The sequence below is a fragment of the Sebastes fasciatus genome, chromosome 12, assembly GCF_043250625.1.
Source record: "Sebastes fasciatus isolate fSebFas1 chromosome 12, fSebFas1.pri, whole genome shotgun sequence".
In the NCBI taxonomy this organism is placed as follows: domain Eukaryota; kingdom Metazoa; phylum Chordata; class Actinopteri; order Perciformes; family Sebastidae; genus Sebastes; species Sebastes fasciatus.
Genome location: NC_133806.1, coordinates 12,135,389 through 12,145,178, shown reverse-complemented (window position 1 = coordinate 12,145,178; position 9,790 = coordinate 12,135,389). Strand labels below are relative to the sequence as shown.

Sequence of the window (9,790 nt, the reverse complement as noted above, 5' to 3'; positions counted from 1 at the left end):
ATTTTGAAACAACAGAACAAACATTCACAAACGTCCCAAATAATAACATTCTCGGTACAAACAAACTTAACAAACTAATACTAATATAAAATAAGCCAATATAGATACAGGAAAAACACATTATATACAAAAAATAGATAAATAAGTAAAAAGAATATACACAAGTAAAAAAAATAAAATTAAAAACAATAAAATTAAATAAAATCTATTTCAGAATCAGAATCAGAATCATGTTTATTGCCAGGTGTTAGAGGTATACACTAGGAATTTGCTTTGGTTTTGTTGGTGCAAGTAAACAGTATAATAACAAAAGAATAATAACAAAAGAACAGCGCGCTTGGTGGATCATGTTGGGTCTCTAAACTATGGTGTACGGTCTAAGACCTGCTCTATATATAAAGCGTCTTGAGATAACTTCTGTTGTGATTTGACGCTATACAAAAATAAATTGAATTGAATAGATAAAAACGTTAGAATAACATAAGAATTTTTTTTTAATTTCTACCAATATACAAAATAAGCTATAAACAAAAATAATTTATACATGCCTATTGGTGTACTTTATGTATAAATATGGGTGTGGCTCCGACTTTTTCAAAGCATTGTGATTAATTACCAGAAAAAAAATGCATTTTATTTATTTATTTATTTATTTATTTATTTATTTATTTATTTATTTATTTATTTATTTATTTATTTATTTATTTATTTATTTATTTATTTATTTCCATGTCATGTTGAATCCTTCATGTAGTTCCTCTAACTCTCCATCAGGTGGCAGCAGAGAGGCGACTATGTTGCCACCGGAAATAGACATAACCAAAGCGGAAGTAGTGAAAGCTCGCTCATTTGTTTCCAGCTGAGCAGCAGAGAGCTTCAGGGACATATTTCTGTATCAAACTCACTCATTGTCGCAACGACGCCGAAACATGGACAGATAGTGTTTGTTTTATTGGGTAAGTTGTCTATTTAACGCGTGATTGTAGGATGTACCAGGCATAAAGCTAGATTAGCTGCTACTGTTAGCCTGTCCGGCTAAACTCAGAGCTTGTTAGCTGCTATTGTTTTTAGCACTAGCGTGATGTTAGAGTCGGTGTTTCACTGCTTCTGCTTTATTTGTTAAAGCTGCAGAGGCGCTCAGTAGTTACCCGTGTTGTCTTAGTATTTTAGGAGTGTGGTGTTATTGTGCTAACTCGTTTAATATTGTGAGGAGATCCTAAAGCGGTGTGTTGACGGCTAAGTTGCTGCATGTGTCTTGAGGCTAATGAGAGGCAACAACTACTATACTGCACCGTTCAGAGCTGCAAAGTGCTTTACATGGAGGGGAGAGATTAAACAATCTGTACTGCAATTAAATAAAATAATAATATACACCACAACAAAATAAAATGAGTAAACAAATCGAGCAGATGAAACATTACACACAACAATTAAGGCTAATACTAATAAACTGCCTTTTCGTGCAGGTTATGAAGCATGTTTATATCTACCTATTGCTTCTGTGATGCTCACTTGTTTTACTTCTACTACTAACATTACTATACTGCACCGTTCAAAGCTACAAAGTGCTTTACATTTATTTATTTTTATTTATTTAACCTTTATTTAACCAGGTTAGTCCCATTGAAAGAACACAAAGTTGCAGACACAAATAGAGATAAAATACAATTCACAAAAGCACTAAAATCTGCATTAAAAGAGAACTATCTAAAGACAAATGGGGGGACAAAAGGGAACTTTTCTGGGAGTCAGCTGTACAATAAGGGGGCTAAAAACATTGGCATGCCATAGAGTCTGCTTCTATAAGCCTTCATTTTAGATTTAAAAATGTTTAATGATACCAGCTCCTTATTTTTTAGGTCATTTTGGAGCAAATTCCAGGCTGAGGTTGCAGAATATGCAAAAGCCCTTTCCCCAATTTTTCTCCGAGCTTTTGGGACAGCAAACATGGGGGATAGATTACAATTTAATTAAATAAAACGGGGAGGAAAAACAGAAAATTAAATATAATAATACACCACAACAAAATAAAATTAGTAAACAGATGAAACATTACACACAACAATTAAAGGCTAATACTAATAAACTGCTTTTTCGTCCAGGTTATGAAACATGTTTATATCAACCTATTGCTTCTGTGATGCTAACTTTGTTTACTTACCTGACTGTTTTCCCCCAGATTTACGGAGGTGGTCCCTGTAAACGATAATCTATCACATCTATCTTGGACTGTCACTCAGGACTCTGACACATACCACACAACAGTTTTGCCTCCAGTGAAACTCCACAGAGTCCCTCCACTTTTCACTGTGGCCACCAGCATGGCTAACAGCACAGCAACAGCAGTAAAGGTTGGAACCCCTGGCCCTGCTGGCAGAAGTAGTCCGGAGGGATCTCAGGTCAGTCAATTGTTTTTATTCACCAAAACCAAAGACATTGCTGCACCAGCATCTGTATATAGGTTCTGATTCTATAAACGATTCTTTTCTCACACAAACATTTTTCTACGTTTATATGGTCATTCGTATAGCTGGATGTATGTTTGATTCTGAAAGCATTATTTCCTGTCTATAGGCTGCACACATACACACATCTTCTCATGTAGATTGGAAGCAATAGTTTTGCTGTTAAAAAAGGAATTACTACACTCGTAGAGTTCAGTATACTTAACTTGCATGTTGATATTTTGCATAATTTTGATTATAGCCCTGGTTGTGCAGTTTTTCTACCAGACAGTTTACATCAGAGCTACCCAAAGAGTAGGATAGTCCCCCCTCAAACAATTACAGTGACAGATTATACAATGTGGTTGATTTTGGAACTGTATTATATTTTGCATGTTTTGTTTTCACATGTATGACTCAATATGTCATCATGTTGTTTATAAATATCAGTGTTAAACTCACGTTTTAGCCCCATAACCCATTTTGTGGTTCTTGATTTTAAATGTCAGAAGCCTAATGGGTGCCTTTTTGTCATTTTTGCAATTAGTGCCATCATTAGACTTCTATAAAGGGAACACACCTGTACTGTTTTGTGAATGGATCCATCTGTTTTATCTACAGGTGCTCAGTAAGAAGAAGCTGCAGGACCTGGTGAGAGAGATCGATCCGAATGAGCAGCTGGACGAGGATGTCGAGGAGGTCCGTCACTTGTTTTAATTGCAGTTTCAAATTAACTCTGCACTCAGATTTTTAATTGTAAACATAAGCAGCAGTGGCATTTTCATTTTACCGGCTCTTGTTGCGCTACAGTTCTCCTAACCTACTGCCACATCCATCATTTGGAAATGTTATTCTATTGAAAGCCTGGCTGCATGAAAAATAGTTTGAGCAGCTGAAATAATGAGGGACTTGTACAATCGTTGTGGAACGCTGCTCTCTTTTTATGAGCACGATTGATGGTTTTCAATATGCCCGTCTCTTCTCAGATGCTGCTGCAAATTGCAGATGACTTTATAGAGAGTGTAGTGACAGCGGCCTGTCAACTGGCTCGCCATCGCAAGTCCAACACCTTGGAGGTGAAGGACGTTCAATTACATCTTGGTAAGTTGCTGTTGGCTTTTTTGCAAGGTTATAACACCTAATATTTTTACAAGGGTGGTTTAAGTGTGAGACAGAAACAAATCTCAAGTATCTATGATATGATGGTCAGCCTGTAATTACTGGTGGATAATTACTTTCAAAAATTGTCTCAGGGCTTCAAAATGATGCTCTATATACCATGTCAATTTGATGTGAATCATTCATTTCTTAACCCAAAGTTTCATGATATTTCTGTTCAAATATGACAGTTAATTACATTTGTGATAATTGAAGGGTGCAGACTCATTCTTTTTGAATTTTGAAAAAACCTCCAACAGTTGTCATCTTAAAGGGAAGCCTTTGGTGGATCCACTGGCTGTAGAGAAAATACAAAGACAAGGATCTTTATGCCACAAAAAGTGTGTTCTGCCCTTTAGTGAAAGTAATTTGTGCTCATCTCCTTGAGTGACTGCAAACATTCACAGTCGGAAGAGTTTCCTGAGAAAAATAGACAGTTTTAGGGTAACATGGCAACCAAATCACTGGCAGGTAAATTGCCATCTCTGCTCTGCAGGCGTTCAGTTTTAAAGTACACACAGAATGTCACAGTGTAAGGACAGGCAAGGCAGTTGCAGAAGTTTAACAACATTATTAACAACTTTTTACCTCCGCCAAGGAGATTGTGTTTTCGGTTTGTTTGTCAGCAGGACTATGGAAAAACTACTGGCCTGATTTTCATGAAACTTGGTTTAAGGGTGCAGCGTGAGGAATTACATTTTGGATCAGATCCGAATCACGGGGCAGATACACACATAATTTCCCCCTTTCGTTAACATTGCGAGATAGGGCATTCAGCCTTGGTGGAGGCCTGTGCTCTCAGAGTGCCCTTCTAGTTGGAAATTAGATCTTGGGAGTGTGACACTAAGCTGTTAGACTGAGTTATGTGCAAGGAAAATGATGGCCCTGATAGCAAATGTCCTTGTTACACTGTAATTATTAAGTGTTGGAACTGGAAGTCCTGAGTAGTCTGTACAGCCTGTGTCCTGCTAACATTGTGCATTGCTTTTTCTCAGAGCGCCAGTGGAACATGTGGATTCCTGGTTACGGCTCAGATGAGATCCGGCCGTTCAAGAAGGCGTGCACCACAGAGGCTCACAAACAGGTGAGAAACAGGAGGCTTTGTTTACGTTGGGCGTATTAGAATATTATTGATTTTTTTTCTATTATATTCTACTGAACACGCACAGCGGGCTTAACTGTTTTTTCATTTGGTTTCATTTCAGAGAATGGCGCTGATCCGCAAGACAACCAAAAAGTAGCAAGCCTGTACACCGATACGTTGTACCCACTCTGTGTATTGTCTTCTTTCTTTTTGTTAGTTTTTTTTTTCCTTTTCAGTCAGGATTTTTTTTTTGGACTATTGAGGAAGAAAGAGATGGTTTGGGTGTTTTTATTTTCATTAGACCTTAGATAGTGTTTCATTGTTATGTCTCCCTAACTTTTGAGTGTTTTGCCAGCACCATCACACAATAATGTAATTCTTGTCTCTGATTTGTTTTGTTGCCATTAAGCTAAGCCTGGCAGAGCGCTATTCATTGCATTTTTGTCAATAAACATTTACTGGAATACTTTTTTTGGATGATGACCACTGCTGTATCCGGTTGGCCTTTTGATACTCTAGAGCATTTGGATGTGAATGTTTAAAAATGATGTTTGGTGTGATCTTGCCAATAATAGATAATCATAACCGTTGAGTATGTAAGAGATTATAGCCCCCTGTTTACCCACTCTACTCATACAATGCTGTTAGGTTTTTCTTAATAAATAGAGGGTCTATAGTACCATATTCCTACTGCGAATGGTGGCTACAAACAGTAAATTCTTTGCCTCTGTTGTTAGACATGTATGTGCTGTTGTGTATTGTTACTGACTGTAGGTTTTTATTACATTAACTTTTATTTCAACCATCCATGTACATTTTATTTTTACTTTGGTCTATTTCAGCAAATTGCATCAAAAATAATGATAGAACTGGTGCTCAGATGTTGACTTTCACAATGTCAGATTGAAAAATAAATAAATGACTGATCTGTTATCAAAAAAGGGGAGACATTTTGGAGTATGGCATCTATTGCCTGAGCGTTAAAACATCAATCAAGTGTTCTACATACATAGGAGAGTGTTATATTTGTGTTTAGGGGATAGGCTTTTAGCTTGTAACTAATGTAAAATCACTTCACTTGCTGTATATTTACAGAGAACTAAGGACACAAACACAGTATACAGACACAACACTGTGTCAGTGATCGTCTTTAATCTGGGTGTCTTTTAGTAGCTAAATAAATTGGCTGCAGAAACACAGGAGGCCGTTCATCAGCCAGATGGACAGTAATTGCTATGGAAACCTCTCGCAACATTTCAAAAGAACAATATCCAAAGGCACCCTAGAGTTGTTTGATTTAATTAATTTCAACAACAGCACCTGAAAACAATCGCTCACTTTCAGCATGCTGTGCAATTATTAGTGATGCAACAAAGCCTTTCCCAGACAACTACTCAAGCCCAAACAAAGCATTAATTCACAGAGTCACGGGTCGGGGGGGGGGGAACGTCTTTAATCTCAACCAGGGCACCGAATAACACCGTAACTGCTGCCAATCATCGACAGAACGAGCAGCATAGACTAGATCACAGATTTATGTGCAGGAATGGGTTCTGAGGAAAAGGCAGAAGGTCCTTGTACAGTTGTTCACGTTTTCCCTCCAAAATAAATATCAAAATAAACCAATGCCTATTTGCAACCCCTCACTACAGGTTAAAACCTTAGTGTGGACATGAGCTGAAGATCAATTTTTGTCTCTGCGGAAGATAACAAATACCAAGTATTTCACAAGCAAAAAGAAAAATTTAAAAAAAAAGAATCGTAACCTAACTACAAATTTTCTTGCGACCCCTTTAGATATATTGCAGGACCCCAAGGTTGACAACCACGTTTCCTCTGTACTGTAGGTCCAAAAAAATCAATAGGAGAGAAGATGTAATCGTTGTAGATTGAATACAATGGCCACTCAGTCTCATCTTGCACCAATGGCTTTGGCTCAATATGTCATCATTACGACCCTTGCCCTTTTGAACTGAGATAAGCAATGACCTCATCAGTCCATGTTAGTCTGATCCGCTGTGGGCCTAGCATCTCACACAAGAGAGCATGGACCTCTCCGTCACTTTTTTAAAAGCCCTATAAATAGAAGAAGCTACAGATTTTGCAATTAAACGAGTAAGCGTTTACAGCAGCTTAAGGCACACTTTGAGCTAAATGCTAACATGCTGATGTTTAGCGGGTAATGTATTTACCATGTTCACTATCTTCATTTAGCCTGTTAGTATGCCGACATTTGTCAATTAGCACTACACAAAGTACAGCTATGATAGATGGAAATGTCATTACATTTCATAAACCAAGCTATTGGGCAAATTGAAATGTTGACCTGTTGATTGTGATAGATAAAGTAAAGGGAAAACCCGGAACAAATTTCACTGGTTGCTGGTTGTGCCAGATGAAAAGTCAGGGGATTAACCAAAGTCAGTAGGAAATGATCCTTGGGAGAGACAATGAATGTCTGCAAAATGTCATAGCAATCCATCCAATAGTTTTTAGGTATTTCAGTCCGGTCCAAAGTGATGGTAGTCCAACCAACCAACCAATATTGCCTCGCCGCCATTGTAGGCTAAACAATATCCAGTTACACACCTTTATTTCTAAAGTTAAATCTTAACACATTTCAGTTAGTATTGTACATAAAGTCCCAAAATGTTTTTTCCCACTTCCTGGGGGATCTTATTTTGGTTGTACGGTAACATGTGTGCATTATAGGTGACCACCACCAGTCCACAGTTTAAGCACAACACTTCTTCTTCTTCTTGTCCTTGGAGGCCTGCGCCTGGCTGGCTCTCTGCAACGTCAGAGTATGTGGTATGGAGCACTTCACTCCATCCCAGCCCTCCTGCACCTCTACCTCTCCACTCAGCAGACCCTGGTAGACCCGCCGGGCGAGCAGCTCAAAGGCGTCCTTCACGTTCTGACCCGTCTTGGCGGAGGCCTCCACGTAGGGCACCCCCAGCTCGCCGGCCAGCTTCTCCGCGTCCTCCCGACTCACCATCCTCTCGCCCTCTTCGTCTCGGTCGCTCTTTTGTCCCACCAGGACGAACAGAACCTTGTACGGCTGCACTCGCTCGCACACCTCAGCATGCCACTCCTTAATGTGGTCAAAGGAGGCTTGGCTGGTCATGTCAAACACCAGCAGGCCTCCGACCGAGTTGCGGTAATAAGAACGGGTCACTGACCTGAGGAAAGGAGAGAGACACGGGGTGAAAACATAAAGAAACACGGGAGGAGGTTGGAATTTCAACACATGAGCACCTCACAAAGCCCTCACTGGGTTGTGCAGAGTTCAGACTTTGCTACCAACTTATTTCCTGTTCTAGTGAGAAAATAATCAGCTGATTCTCTGCACTGTTTGAGTTGAGCGCTTTTTAGATAAGCTGATTGACAGAGAGTCTGTTTCTTTGTTAGAAATTGATAGCCACTGTGTTTCTCCTCACTCTTATCTTGATATCGTCAAGAGGCATGTACAGTAGTTTCCCCCATGAGTCAGGCTTGGTAAACGTCTCTCCCAGCAGCCAGTTGGTAAGAACGTACTTCTGCATTACTTCTGCGTGAAACCAAACCTGATCTGGCCGAGTTATTTTGCTGACTCAGGTGGGGATTAGCAGGCTACAGATGCCATGCAGAGAGGAGGTAAACACAAACAGCCACGGTTTGCAATTTGCTGCGGTTCATTCAACTGGAGAACTGATATAATGAATTTAGAGACAGAATGAAATTTTTTTTTCTTCATTAAATATGCTGAGCATGAAGAATAACGCCCGTTCAACTTTTAAGTATTACACTTACTACATCTCTGTACACATTGCACACTGATCTTGTGAGAGTGACAGGGCGGATACACAACCGTAGCTGAAAGCAAACACTGATGGAACAGCTCCGGTGTGAATGAAGAACCAGTGGTAGTGTATTTGCATAGTGTATTTGCATACAGGGGAGTTTTTTCTTGAATTTTCTCAAGGACTGACTTGTAGATCTACGAGGCCTAGTGCATCCTCACCTGAACCGCTCCTGTCCAGCCGTGTCCCAGAACTGCAGCTTGACTCGGACCCCCGGCTCCACCTCCAGGAAGTGAACGTAGAAGTCTACCCCCACCGTCTGGTTGATGGACTCCAGGAACAAGTCTTCAGTGTAACGCTTCAGCATGGAGGACTTGCCCACTGTGGAGTCTCCCAGCATGATGATCCGGAACTGGTACTGCCACAAAGTCAGGTCCATTGTTGCTGCCTGGTAGTGGAAGAGAGGGATGACAGTGAGTGGGGATACAGAGGTGTGTAAAAGTTGTGGGAAAGAAATAAGATATATGCAGCAGGAATTATTAAAGAGGTTGAAAGAAAAGTTAGGAATAGTGAGGAGGAATACATTGAGTAGTCTAGATGGTACAATGGGGGTTGGGGAAAGATTAAAAAAAGAGATGATACCTGTAAGAGACTAGCAATCCCACATCAGCTTCCCACCAGTTGCTTTGACGCTCCAAATGTTGAGAAACAGCAGCCACTCCTTTTAAATCTCACAATCAGTAGAGCAGTCTGTGTTGACAGTCATCACAGACTCCTATGCAAGTTGATGGCTGCGGAAAAAGTCGCAGTCTCATTCCCATGGTGGTTCAGCAAAACATCTTCAAAAGCAGGTATGGAGGAGAAATCCTTCCCTCAGAGTGTAGATCCCAGTACAGCTGTAGTTCTCAGCTGCTACTGTGAGTATGTGCATGAGTGAGTGCTGTGGAGGGGTGTGGACTACTAAAGTTTGCCTGTTGATACTTGACAAAAGGCGGGGCTGCACAAGGACACGGGGAGGGCTGTGGTGGTATGGGAGGGACCGATGTGGGAGGAAAAAGGGGGAATTATAAGGAAGTAGTGGTTGGGATTTTTTACCATATCAAGGCAGACCATGTCGTTTCCTAGTTTCCAGCTCATGTAACTACATGTCATCATTAACAATCTGAGGGTGGGCAGCTGTTTGCCTACACAACTTTATGGTCTTGTCTGAGTGAACACTGCCACCTAAAAAGTGAAGTTGATAACAATGCTGCTTTATTATCACTAGGGGAAACACTATGAGCGGCTCAGAATATGCAATTCCTTTTTCTACAATAGGTTTG

The 9,790-nt window shown here is 40.1% G+C and overlaps 2 protein-coding genes across 3 annotated transcripts; one reads left to right on the top strand and one right to left on the bottom strand.

Annotated features, from left to right (window-relative positions):
• Positions 1–807: 807 nt before the first annotated feature.
• Positions 808–5,627, top strand: taf12 (TAF12 RNA polymerase II, TATA box binding protein (TBP)-associated factor). The gene is made up of 6 exons (XM_074654888.1): positions 808–956; positions 2,180–2,399; positions 3,066–3,143; positions 3,431–3,545; positions 4,598–4,686; positions 4,808–5,627. The coding sequence occupies exons 2-6, from the start codon at positions 2,322–2,324 to the stop codon at positions 4,841–4,843; spliced, it is 396 nt and encodes a 131-aa protein (XP_074510989.1). The 5' UTR covers positions 808–956; positions 2,180–2,321; the 3' UTR covers positions 4,844–5,627.
• Positions 5,628–6,124: 497 nt separating this feature from the next.
• rab42b (RAB42, member RAS oncogene family) lies at positions 6,125–9,407 on the bottom strand. Of its 2 annotated transcripts, XM_074654886.1 has the most exons (3): positions 9,111–9,407; positions 8,690–8,916; positions 6,125–7,868 (listed from the first exon to the last, which is right to left on the bottom strand). In XM_074654886.1, exons 2-3 carry the CDS (start codon positions 8,905–8,907, stop codon positions 7,421–7,423), a joined length of 666 nt encoding a protein of 221 aa, XP_074510987.1. In that variant the 5' UTR covers positions 8,908–8,916; positions 9,111–9,407; the 3' UTR covers positions 6,125–7,420. The 2 variants fall into 2 exon arrangements, with proteins under 2 accessions (XP_074510987.1, XP_074510988.1); XM_074654887.1 differs by having other exon boundaries at positions 8,690–9,119.
• Positions 9,408–9,790: the final 383 nt, after the last annotated feature.

Excerpts from the sequence above, each read along its gene's own strand:
- taf12 (XM_074654888.1), top strand. The coding sequence starts at position 2,322 with ATGGCTAACAGCACAGCAACAGCAGTAAAGGTTGGAACCCCTGGCCCT. Across the intron at positions 2,400-3,065 it reads GTAGTCCGGAGGGATCTCAG|GTGCTCAGTAAGAAGAAGCT; the intron begins GTCAGTCAATTG and ends TTTTATCTACAG. Across the intron at positions 3,546-4,597 it reads GGACGTTCAATTACATCTTG|AGCGCCAGTGGAACATGTGG; the intron begins GTAAGTTGCTGT and ends GCTTTTTCTCAG.
- rab42b (XM_074654886.1), bottom strand. The coding sequence starts at position 8,907 with ATGGACCTGACTTTGTGGCAGTACCAGTTCCGGATCATCATGCTGGGA. Across the intron at positions 7,869-8,689 it reads GCTGGACAGGAGCGGTTCAG|GTCAGTGACCCGTTCTTATT; the intron begins GTGAGGATGCAC and ends TCCTTTCCTCAG.